The sequence below is a fragment of the Hypanus sabinus genome, chromosome 4 (genome assembly GCF_030144855.1).
Source record: "Hypanus sabinus isolate sHypSab1 chromosome 4, sHypSab1.hap1, whole genome shotgun sequence".
NCBI lineage: Eukaryota > Metazoa > Chordata > Chondrichthyes > Myliobatiformes > Dasyatidae > Hypanus > Hypanus sabinus.
The window spans coordinates 83092506-83105488 of NC_082709.1; the positions used below are offsets into that span (position 1 = coordinate 83092506).

General features: G+C 48.6%; 1 protein-coding gene across 1 annotated transcript in view; it reads left to right on the forward strand.

The window, feature by feature from the left end:
* LOC132392946 (carboxy-terminal domain RNA polymerase II polypeptide A small phosphatase 1-like) overlaps positions 1 to 11072 on the forward strand; it is a 43010-nt gene extending 31938 nt beyond the window's left edge. The window contains exons 5-7 of the mRNA XM_059967554.1: positions 2854 to 2946; positions 4770 to 4955; positions 8518 to 11072. Coding sequence (XP_059823537.1) covers positions 2854 to 2946; positions 4770 to 4955; positions 8518 to 8643 — 405 coding nt within the window. The 3' untranslated portion in view covers positions 8644 to 11072. The remainder of the gene's footprint in view (positions 1 to 2853; positions 2947 to 4769; positions 4956 to 8517) is intronic.
* Positions 11073 to 12983: the final 1911 nt, after the last annotated feature.

Below are 12983 nucleotides of genomic sequence, written 5' to 3' on the forward strand. Positions count from 1 at the left end.
GATACAGCATGGAAGCAGGCCTTCAGCCCAACTGGGCCATGCCAACCCAGATTCCCGCCTCAGCTAGCTCCATTTGCTCACGTCCAGTGGAAGTGGCGGATCTGGGCTCAAATACAGGGTTTAAGAGAAGTTTGGATAAGTACATGGGTGGGAGGGGAATGGAGGGCGATGGTCCAGGTGCGGTTGATGGGAGTGGGCAGACTGACTAGATGGGCCAAAAGGCCTGATTCTATGCTGTGGTGCCCTATGACTATGTCCCTCTAATCCTTTCCTGTCCAAGTAACTTCTAAATGTTAATGGATCTGCACCATCTACTTCCCCTGGCAGTTCGTTCCACACCGACCATCCTCTGTGTGAAGAAATTACCCCTTGCAGTCCCTATTGAGTCGCTCCCTTTTCTCTTTAAACCTCTGCCCTCGGGTTCCTGATTCCCCAACCCTGGGAAAAACAGACTCACTGTACCTGTGCCCCTCATGATTTCCTGTAAAATCACCCTTGAATCTCCTACACTCTGAGGAATAAAGTTGTGGCTTGTCCAAGCTCTGTGCCCAGGGTGGGGCAGTGACAGTATCCCTCTCCAAGCCGTGGTCTGGGTGAACAAAAGTGCCTTGGCTTTTAGTGCTCTTGCTGTGGGGAGTTGGGGGTACGTAGCCAGGTGCTGCTCACCCCCAGCTGCCTTGCCACGCTGTAATGGGGTGGAGGGTGGGCCTGAAACCTCGAATGCTCGATGACGCAGGAAACAAATGGGTGGAGAGCACACACCAAATGTCTCTGCTGCATACCGAAAGGCTTAGACTGGATGTTTCCCGTAGTGCGGGAGTCTGCGACCAGAGGGCACAGCCTCCGATCAGAAGGGATCCTTTAGGACGGCAATAAGGAATTTCTTTAGCTGGAGGACAGTGAATCCGCAGTTCATTGCCACAGATGCCTGAGGAGGCCAAGTCATTGAGGATATTGAAAGGAGATTGATAGGTCCTTGATTGGCAAGGATGTCAAATGCTATGGGGAGAAGGCAGTGAATGGGGTTGAGAGGGAAAATAAATCAACCATGATGGAATGGTGGCAAAGGCTCGATGGGCTGAATGGCCTAATTCTGTCCTTATGTCATATGGTCTTACATACGGAGGAACTCTGCAGGTCAGGCAGCATCTATGGAGGGAAATAAGCCATTGACGTTTCAAGTTGAGACCCTTCATGGGGCATGGAAAGGGAAGGGGGAGATGCCAGAATAAGACAGTGGGGGCAGGGGAGATGAGAGGTGGGACCTGGTCGGTGGGGGAGGGAGGAAGGAGAGAAAAGCTTGTAGGTGAAGGGTGGAAAAGGCAAAGCGCTAGAAAAGGAGGAATCTATTGGAGAGGAGGGTGGACCATGGGGGAGGTAATAGGCTGCTGAGCAGAGGAGGTAAGAGGCCAGAATGGGGAATCATAGGAGGAGGAAGGGGGAGGGGGAAAGAAGAAAAAAGATACCAGGAGGAGAAATCGATGTTCATGCCATCAGGTTGGAGGCTGCCCAGTCGGAATACAAGGTGTTGCTCCTCCAACCTGAGAGTGGCACAGGAAGAGGCCATGGATCAGCAAACTGGTAGGGGATAGGAGAGACCAGGTGGATGGGAAGGTGATTGGTGCAAAAGGGCAAGGGCTGAAGAATAAGGAATTTGATAGGAGAGTGGGCCATGGATGAAAGGAAAGGAGGTAGGCACCAAAGGGAGGTGAGGGGGTGAGAGGGGAACCGAAATGGGAAATAGAAAAAGAGGAGGAGGAGTGGCGGGGGAGGGAGGAGAGATTACTCCAGTTTGGTGGAATCGATATTCATGCCATCAGGTTGGAGGGGGCTGGTGTTTGTCTTGGTTACTGGGGTGCCTCCCCTCAAGAAAGCACAGCATTGAGAGTGAGGGGAGGGGCTCCTCACCCCACCCACCCACAGGCGTGGAGCTGCTGGCAAGACAAGGCCGTGGGCCTGGTTCAAGTAATCCAGGATAGGCTGTTGGTATAACTCAGGCCTGTCCTTGACTACTTGGCTCGGGAGCCGGTCCAGATTCCAACAGGAGCAGCCCCTCGCCTTCCGGTTACTGCAGGAGAGCTCCCTCCCCGAGCCTCTTCACCATTTGGGTAGAGCAGGGAGGGGCTGGAGGTGCCAGGAAGTTGTAAGGATGGGCCACAGGTTGGATGGTGGCCGGGAGTTACATTTGTAACTCCAGAAGCTAATTGAAAGAAAAGCACTGGAGCCCTGGGAGATGCGCATCTACTCATTTTTACTTTAGTGAGGCGTGCGCTGTGTAGTAATGACGTGTGCCATTCGCATACTTTTACATATGTAAACATCAAGGAATGCTTAAACAAACAATATATTTACAGTATTACTGAAACACTAAATACACAACACTGGGTGGTGCCTGTTTCTTTTGACAATGATCCTAATGCAGCCTCCTCCTTCCATTACTCACTGAACAGTCAGTCTCAGTCACCTTGTGATCCTGAATCTCCTTCCTCCCCTCACAGCCCTTTCTCTCTTCTCCTTTTCTTCCTCACTCTGCCCTCCCTCAGGTCCCTCCTCTCCCCTGTTTTCAATCCCCTCCCTCTGCCCTCCTCTCCCCCTCCACTTTGGGGAAATGCTCCGAGGGCAGACTGGGACAGAGGAGTTTGTGAGGGGGTCTGATGGAGGAGACGTCAGACCGTGTGGGGAGTGCCGGAACGTTGGGCTGGGTCCGTATGAGAAAGGAAAGAACTTTCAGCGGAGTGGCAGCAGCTGGAGTGATCTTGCAGACTGCTAGCATGGACCCGATGGGATGAATGGCCCCTGGCCATTGTGTGATAAGCCTCTGCTCTCCCTTATCCAGTGTATTCTCTGTTCCAGGTCTACGTGTTGAAGCGGCCTCATGTGGATGAGTTTTTGAGGCGAATGGGTGAACTCTTCGAGTGTGTCCTGTTCACAGCGAGTTTGTCCAAGGTGAGATTTTGCCTCAACCCCTCAACACCCTGACTGTGTCCCTCACTTTTCACATATCCCTCTGTCTCCTGGGGTGCTGTATCGGGGATTTCGGACTTGTTCCATTCTGAGAACTATTGCCGTAAGACGTAGGAGTAGAATTAGACCATTCAGCCCATCGAATATCCACTGCCATTCACTTATGATTGAATTTTGTTTATCATTCCCATTCACCTACATTCTCCCTGTTACCCTTAACCCCCAACCAATCAAGAACATGTCAACCAGTGTCTTAAATACATCAAACAATGTGCCCTCCACAACTGTCTGTGGTAGTGAATTCCACAGGTTCACCTCCCTGTGGTTAAAATAAGTTCCTCCTCCTCTCTGTTCTAATGGGACGCCTCTCCATTGTGATGATCTTGACTCTCCTACACTCTCTCCATGTCCACTCAATCCAGACCCTCCCCCTGACCCCTCATTCTTCTAAACTTCACCATTGAGAACATCATCAAGAGGCAGTACCTCACAAAGATGACGTCCATCACTTAGAACCCTCACCGTCCAGGACGTGGCCCCCTTATCATCAGAGAGAGTTGCATGAGCCCAAAAGCCCTCACTCAATGAGTCAAGAACAGCTTCTTTCCTTCACCATAAGATCCATGAACGTTACCTCACAGATCTCTCTTGCACTGTTTATTGTTTATATATTTAATAATAACTTTACGTCTTACACAGAACAACAAATTTCACAATAAATGTCGATGATAACAAGCCTGATTCTGGTCTTCATTGAGTACACAATCGAGATGTCAGAATCAAGTTTATTATCACTGACATATGTCATGAAATTCATGGTTTTGTGGCAGCAGTACAGAAAAAGTTCTGTAAGTTACAACAAGAAATATATTTTTTCAGAAGTGTGAAAGGAGAGCAAAATAATGAGGCAGTGTCTGTACTTGCTGGAAGTTAGAAGGATGAGGGGGGATCTTGTTGAAACCTTTCGAATGTTGACAGATCTAGACAGAGTAGATAAGATCATAAGATATAGGAGCAGACGTAGGCCATTCGGCTCATCGAGTCTGCTCTGCCATTCAATCACGGGCTGATCCAATTCTTCCAGTCATCCCCACTCCCCTGCCTTCTCCCCATACCCTTTGATGCCCTGGCTAAACAGGAACCTATCTATCTCTGCCTTAAATACACACAATGACTTGGCCTCCACAGCCGCTCGTGGCAACAAATTCCACTGATTTACCACCCCCAACAAGTAATTTCTCTGCATCTCATTTCTAAATGGGCCTCCTTCAGTCTTGAAGTCATTCCCTTGTGATGTGGAAAGGATGTTTCCCATGGAGGGGGGTCTAGGACGAGAGGGCACAGCCTCATGTCGAGGGTCCTTGGTGTTGAAAGCTGCCTTCTTGAGGGATTGTTTTTATAAGATGACATCCATGGTGGGGAAGGCTGTGCATGTGATGGAGCTGGCCGACTTTACAACCCTCTGCAGCTTTGTCCGATCCCGTGATTAGGAGTCTCCACACCAGCCAGAGCTGCAACCAGTCTGAATGATCTCTGTGTACGTCCTTCAAACTTTGCTAGTCGGATCTCCTCAAGTCTGAATGATCTCTGTGTACGTCCTTCAAACTTTGCTAGTCGGATCTCCTCAAGCTCCAAATTAAGTATGGCTGTGGGCATGCCACTTTCATAATTCCATCGATGTGTTCGACTCGGGTTACATTCTCGTATGTTAAACTGCGTCCCTCACTGCTCTTGTGTGTGTTCAGCTGCTGATGTCTCTGTGTTTCTCCTCCCCCACCCTTGACCCTGTTTACTTTCTCCTGCAGTACGCAGACCCCGTGGCTGACCTGCTAGACAAGTGGGGGGCCTTCCGCTGCCGCCTCTTCCGGGAGTCCTGCGTCTTCCACCGGGGCAACTACGTCAAGGACCTCAGCCGGCTGGGGCGCGACATCAACAAGCTGATCATCGTGGACAACTCGCCAGCGTCGTACATCTTCCACCCGAACAATGCGGTGTGTGGCTTGCCCTTCCTCATTCGACACCTCCCACCCCTTCCCTCTCCAGGGGTAGGGTACCTCGCCGTTCCAGTGACCCACTGTCGCAGGGTTAACCATTCCCCACCTGCTTCTGCAGCACTACCACACCAGTCAGGGTTCCAGCAAATTCTGAGGAGGATTAGGGATTGGAGAGCGTGGAAGCAGGCCATTGGGCCCCACTGTGTCCTGTTGGGTTCTGATGTTTCAATCCAAGGTTCTTTCAGAAGTCAGGAAGAAGGCACAAAACCTGTTGCCTCACAGTTGCTTTGCTAGGTGTAAATAGAGTTGGGAATGAACAGGTCTAGTGAAGGGAGGTAGAAGCAAAACAAAAAAGCCAGACCAAAGATGGCGTCCAACATGGAGCAGCTCGGCTTATACTACATAGATAAGGAAAATCCCATCTGAGTTTGCAGGTAAGAGTCGGAGAATTGGAAAACTTCTATTCAAATAAGCAATTCCAAGTGAAGCTTCCAGAACTTCCTAGGATCATACAAATTTAACCTTTAGGGGATACACTAAACTCTTACATGTGTATAAGACCTACTTAATATACAAGCAGACAATTAATTGTTAAATTTCAAAGAAAATCACAATAAAACAGTCAGGTCGATACTGAACAGTGATTTGTTTTACTGTCACATGTACTGAGTGTGTGTCAGAGCAAGCTGGACTCTAGGCACTCAGAACGCGTAGAACATAGAACGGTACAGTGCAGGAGCAGGCCCTTCAGCCCACAGTGTTGTGCTGAACCAATTCAATTAATAATCAAATGGCCAACTGAACTAATCCCTTCCGCCTACATGATGTCCACATCCTTCCATCTCCCTCACCAGCATGTGCTCATGTAGATGTCTGTTAAAGATCCTGAATGTTTCTGCCTCTAACGCTGCCCCAGGCTGTGTATTCCAAGCACCCACCACTCTTTGTTTAAGAACAACATGCCCCTCACATCTCCTTTGGACTTATCCTCCTCATCCATTAAAACTCGTCTGCATTAATCCCATCCCTCCACACTTGGCCTGGGAGTTTGACGTATCAGGGTGATGGAAGTGAAATAACAGTTTCTACCCAGCTGCTTTTGGACTTAAATGGTTCCCTAGTGTGACTCTTGACCTCACAACCTGCCTTGTTCTGGCCGTGCACCTCATTGTCTGCTGGCACTACACTTTGTAGGGGTAACAATTTGTTCTGCATTCTGTTGTATCCTTTAGAGTCATAGAAAAGTATAGCACAGAATCAGGCCCTTCAACCCATCTATTCCAGTTAACTTGCCTACTCCCATCAATTTGCACCAGGACCACAGCCCTCCATACCCCTGCCATCTATGTCCCTATCCAAACTTCGCTTAAATGTTGAAATCAAGCTTGCGTTCACCACTAATGTTGGCAGCTCATTCCACACTCTCAAAACCCTCTGAGTGAAGAATTTTTCCCTCATTTTCCCCTTAAACACTGCACCACTCACCCTTAACCCATGACCTCTGGTTGTAATCCCATGCAACCTCAGTGGAAAAAGCCTGCTTGCATTTACCCCATCTATACCCCTCATGATTTTGTATACCTCTATCAAATCTCCCCTCAGTCTTCGACATTCGAAGGAATAAAGTGCTAACCTATTCAATTTTTCCTAATAATTCAGGTCCTCCGGTCCGAGCAACATCCTTGTAAATTTTCTCTGGGCACTTTCACCTGATTGGTAACTTCCCTGTTGGTAGGTGACCAAGACTGCACACAATACTCCAAACCAGGCCTCACCAGCTTCAACGTTACATCCCATCTCCTCTACTCAATTCTTTGATCTAGAAAAGCTTTTTACCTGTGAAACCACTTTCAATGAATTATGAACCTTTCTTCCCAGGTCCTTTTGCCTTACCACACTCCACGGCACCCCCACCTTTCACTATGTAAGACGTACCCTGGTTGGTCCTACTGAAGTGTAACACCTTGCGCTTGTCTGCATGCAATTCCATCTGTCATTTTCCAGCTGATCCAGGTCCCTCTGCAAGGCATGATAACTTTCTTCGCTGTCCGCTACAATCTGAGTGTCATCTGCAAATTTGCTAATCCAATTAACCACGTTATCATCCAGATCATTGATGAAATACGAGAACAGACCCAGCACCGATCTCTGCGACACTCCAGGCCTCCAGAGGCAACCATCCTCTACCCTTCTCTGGCTTCTCCCACAAAGCCAATATCTGATCCAATTTACTTTCTCATTTTGAACACTGAGGGACTGAACCTTCTTGACCAATCTCTTGTGTGGGACCTTGTCAAATGTCTTAATAAAGTCCATTTCGACAACGTCCATCACCTTGCCTTCATCCACTTCCCTGGTAACGTCCCCGAAAAGCTCTATGAGATTGGTTAGATGTGATGTACTATGCATAAAACCATGTTGACAATCCTTAATCAATCCATGTCGATCCAAGTACTCGTATCCGGTCCCTTAGAACACCTTCCAATAACTTTCCACAACTGATGTCAGGCTCACCGGCCTGTAATTCCCTGGTCTATGTTTAGAGCAGAACATTAGCTACCCACCAATCCTCCAGTACCTTACCTGTCGCTAAGGATGCTACGTATCCCTGCTAGGGCCCAGGCAATCACTGCACTTGCCTTCTGTAGGGTTGGAGGGAACAGCTTGTCAGGCCTTGGGGATTTATCCACACTGATTTACCTCAGGACAGCAAACACCTTCTCCTCTGTAATCTGTACAGGGTCCACGAAGGTGATGCCATTTTGCCTCGCTTCTGACTAAGTCACTCATTTGAGATCTTCCCCCATCACTCTTGGCTGCACACACGGATTACCATTCACTTTTCCTTGTGTAATAATTCAGTGCGCAGTTGTAATGTGTATTTCTCTGTACCTTGGTGCATGTGACAATAGTCACATTCTTGTATTTATCACATGTACTTCAAAACATCTAGAGAATTGAGATGTTTGTGTTAATGAGCAACACAACTATGCAATTTGCTAACCCTTCCTACCCGAGGCATCTTCGGAATGTGGGGGGAAACTCATTCCTGAGAGTCAGTGGTGAGGCCCAAACTCCAATCTTCTGATTGTCGGTGCTACACAGACAGGCCTCCGACCCCAGGATAAGCTGCCTCCAGCTGCTGGCCTGGGTTCGCAAACAGCGGGCCTCCAACTTCCGGGTGCTGTCTGTAAGGAGTTTGTATGTTCTCCCCGTGACTGCGTGGGCTTCCACCCACATTCCAAAGACGTGCAGGTTAGTAGGCTCGTTGGTCATTGTGAATAGGCGAGTATTGCATAGGTGGGCTGCCGGATGCTGTGGCTGGTTGGGTCAGAAGGGTCTGTTCTGCACTGTATCTATAAATAAATGAAAAGGCCAACCCAGGGGCTTCGACCATTTTACCTTGACTTGTGGGTGGGCAATGTTGGAAGAACTGAATTGGGATAGCGAAGTGGCTGGCGTTGGATGGTTGACGTGTCAGAGTTACGTGGTCCCGAGTGTGAGGGCTTCCTTTCCCCTGCCAGTTTCTAACAAACTGTCTTCCTTCACCCTCTGGTAGGTTCCCATCGCTTCCTGGTTCGATGACATGTCTGACACAGAACTTTTGGATCTCATCCCATTCTTCGAGAGACTATCGAAGGAGGAGGACATCTATGCATTGCTGCAGGAACACAAATCGAGCTAGCGCTGAGCCAAGCGGAGACCGAGGGGTGGCGGCTGGACCCGCCTTCGATTACCTCCTCACCCTCCACACCACCTTCCTCGAGGTGTGCCCACCCCTCGTTCCACACACCAGCCCACTGCCTCTTCTACTTGGGGAAGGAGTGGCAGTTTTCTAATGACTGCACTCCCCAATGGGAGTAAACCGGGCACAATGGACTATCAGACCCTCGTAAGCACTTAATTAGGGCATCAAATGCCCCACCTCAGCCTTGGAGAAGATCCATGTTTCTGCTGAATTTGGGCGTTAGAGGAGGGGGGCGGTTTCTGAAACTGTTGACGGGACTCTTTCCTTGCTTTGAACTCCACCCCCAAGTTGTCGGTCACTGGAAAGGGCCTTGTTTTGGGGTGATGAGATAATGCAGGAGGACGTACCCACACATAAAGGCCTCCTCTCCTCCCCCCACCCTCTTCCCCAAGCCATCCTCACCACCCCACCTCTCCCATGAGGGAGAACAAGGTGCTGATGACTCCCACTGTGGCACAACAGGATGATCTCTTAAAGAGAGCTCGTAATGAACAGGCGGAGATTGTGAAGGAAACAGTTTCTGATTGAACATGGTTGAATTTATTGGACCCGGTTTTAGGGGTGTGGGGGGATAGGGGGCCAGATGAAACCAGAGGGAGAGGAAGTTGTCTTCCCCCCAGCCTCCCATGCAGATATGATCTCTCCTCTCCCTCTGCACGCACTCAGGCACCGTACCGGGGGGGTGGGGGGGGTATGGAACCTATTGTGACTTCTGGTTCCCTCGCACTGCACGTGGCTCACCATCGTGGACAGCCTGTCACTGTGGCGAGTCTGAGACACCCTGGTGTTGGGTGGTGTGAACGAAGGTCAAAGGGGTGTGTGTGGTCCTGGAGGATGCCCTTTATGACGGACTCCGCCCCCGCCAACCTCGGTAAGACTTTGTCTCGAGTGTGGTCCAGGGGCTCCCCTTCCACTCCAGGGTGACTGATGTCTTCCAAGAGGAATCCAGCCATCTTTTGCCCACCCCTCTCCCATGCCTTGCTGTTCTGCTCAGCCATTAGACCATGAAAGGTGGTCCAACCCTGTTCCTTCTGCCACACCCCCATCAGGACCTAGGTGCTCCTCCTGTCGGAGGCAAGTTGGTCTCCTGCCCTGGGGTGGTGAGGGGCGGGTGGTTTATAGTGCCAGATGCACAAGGGTGTGGGGGGGATAGTTTGTTTGAAACTTTTCAGTGGCTTGTCTAGCCTGATTCCTCGATGTTTGATTGGCCATTTTTCTCGTCCAGTTGCTGTTTCACCTCCAACTGTTTTCCCCTGTACCCCTCTGTCCTGTTACACTTGCAGTGGGGGTGGGCAGGCTGTGTGTATTGGGAGTGGAGGGAGGGCAGTGTTTGTCGTGGGGACAAACCCTTTCCACCACCTGGAAGGGAGGTAAGTGAGTGATGTTGCTATGGGGAAAGTGTGTGCCTCATGGTGAGAGGATGCTATGCTTCAACCAATATTGCGGGCTCTGGTTCTGAGCGAATTGATGGATTACTTTTTAAAGATTGAATGTCGATTGCAGTTTTGGTTGCACCGTGATGGGGATCTCCATTTGCTGTGGGTGGGGGTAAAGGGAAAGGGACCCACCAATGTTAGTGACCTGTCACAGTAAGACCCCAAATTCTGGGCCGAAGGTTCTGGACCAGTGCCGCCTTGCGTGGTTGAATGGGCGCCCTGACCTGTGTGTGGTGAGAGACTGTTAATGTAACCGAGCAACCTGACGACCAGGAGGTGGGGGTGTGATGGGGGAGACTGGACCAGAGTTGGGACAGCCGGAGCTGGAACCCCGAGATTTGATCAGAGCGGCACTTCCAGAGGGGGAGAGAGAAAAGACTTGAGACTCTCTGCCTCCATTATGCACTGCAAGTCTAGTGACCAGGAGATCCCATCCCAATTCTTGAACCCCGCAGAGAGCTGACCCACTCCCCTTGCCCCTTTGACATTGCCCCATCTGAAACAAAAAGGGTCCCTTCTCCAACCCCCCCCCCCCCCCCCCCAGTTAACCACTGGAGCCTGGCTTTTCCAGCCAGGATTTTTGCTGGGAATATTTCTACCGGTATAGAAGTTACCTTGGTGGGTATCAAACCTTTGCTATAATTCTGGAAGCACAACTCTCGAAACTGTTCAAGTGCCTTCTCTATATTTATAGAGCTTATATACTGTATAAGAAATGTAATTAAAGATTTGAATACAATGGCAGATTGGAGTTAGAATAATATTTTTGTTAGTATTTTTGTACTGCACCAGCGTGTTCACTGTGACCAGCATACCTGGAGGTGTCTTATACCTGGGTGTCTGACTTGATGTGGGCGGGATTACATTTGATCAAATTACCTTTTTCTCTCTCGTTTTGAAAATAAAGAGGCTTCTTTAAAGCAATAATGAGTGTCTGCTGATTTGTTTCTTGCTAATTCTGTGACGTACGAACAAGGTGGGTGGAAGGGGGGTGCGGGATGAACGAGGGCCCCTTACACGCGCAAGCAAAGTTAAAGAGTATTGTCAATCTTCAGTACACGAGTGTAAAGGAGAACAAAATGATGCAGCATAAAGAACAGAATGAGAAACAAAAAAAAACAAAAGCTATCCTATAAATAATTGCTACACTATGTACATAATTGTGACACTAGGTGATGGATGGGTATGTGTTTGTGGGGTGGGGCCGATTAATGGGTAGTGGTATTGATCTGGGGGTAGTAACCGTTGTTAAGGTTACTGGTCAGCATGGATGCTGTAAAGCCTCTTCGTTGATGGGACGAGGACAAACAATCCTGGAGCAGGGTGTGTGGGATCCTTCATGATATTTTTGGCCCTTTCTGTATATGTGAAGTGAAACAAACCCGAATTGAATTACACAGCATGGAAACTTGCCATTTGGCCCAACCAGTCCATCCTAGCCAAGATGCCATCTAAATCAGTCCCATTTGCCTGCATTTGGTGTTTTTTCCTATCCAACACCTTGTCATTGTTATTTATCTGTCTCGACCATACCCTCTGACAGCTGGTTCCATATACAGAACACCCTCTGGGTGGAAAAACTGGCTCCTCAGGTTCTGTCAGGCACGCTCTCTTCTCACTACTACTGTCGGACAGCAGGTCCCACACCACCAGTTATTACTCTCCAACCACCAGGCTCCTCAACTTCACTCACCTGATTGCTGAACTGACTCCACAACATAATAGGCTCACTTTCGAGGACTAACATTTGTATATTTATTGAAAGATACACCGTGGAACAGGCCCTCCCAATCTTCTCAGTAGTATTTGTTTATCATTTTTCTATTTGCACAATTTGTCATCTTCAGCACATTGTCAGTCTTAGTGTGTAGTTTTTCCTTGATTCTGTTGTATTCCTTGTGCTACTGTGAATGCCTGCACAAAGATGAACCTTGGTGTTGTATATGGTGACAGGCGTACTTTGATAAATTTATTTAGAATTTTTTTCAGCTTTGAAGAAATAGATGACTGGTCTCATTCAAACAATTATTCCACTTTTGAGGGGTCCTCGGCCTAATACACAGCTGACTGGTGTGTACCTTGTGAAGTCTTTTCAGTTCCACACGCTAATCCAGGAAAACACCTTGCAAGTAAATAAACTTCAAGTGTTTATTTATTGTCATAGTAACCCTGGCAGAAACCTACCTCAGCGACTGAATCTGAATCTAGATGTTGCTATTGCAACGGCCTGCACCATCTCCCCCGGCACCCACCGGTCTCTGTGTAAAATACTTGCCTCACGCGTCTCCTTTAAACTTACCACTTTAAATCTGTTCAAAGTCAAAGGAAATCCGTTACCAACGTACCATATACACCCATGGGATTCATTTTCTTGCAGGCATTCACAGGAAAATAAATGGAAAATACGAGATTCTGCAGGTGCTGGAAATCCAAAGCAACACAGGCAAGGTCCTGGAGGTCAGGCAACATCAATGGAAATGAATAAAGGGTGGATGTTTCGGACTGAGACCCTTCATCAAGACCAGAATAAGAGAGTGGAAGGAGTAAAAACTGGCAGGTGCTTGGTGAAATAGGTGAGGGGCTCGGCCTGAGATGTCAACTCTATTCCTTTCCACAGACGCTGCCTGACCTGCTGTGTTTCTCCAGCACTTTGTGTGAGAATTTAGGAATTTATGGAAAGCTATACATAAGGAAAAGCGGACAAACAACCAAGGTGCAAAAGAAGACAAACTACAAATAATAGAACTAAATACTGAGAACAAGGGTTGTAGAATCCGTGAAGGATGGTGACTTTTTGAAAGCAACTTCACAAATGTATTCTTGCTAGTATTTGACATCTCC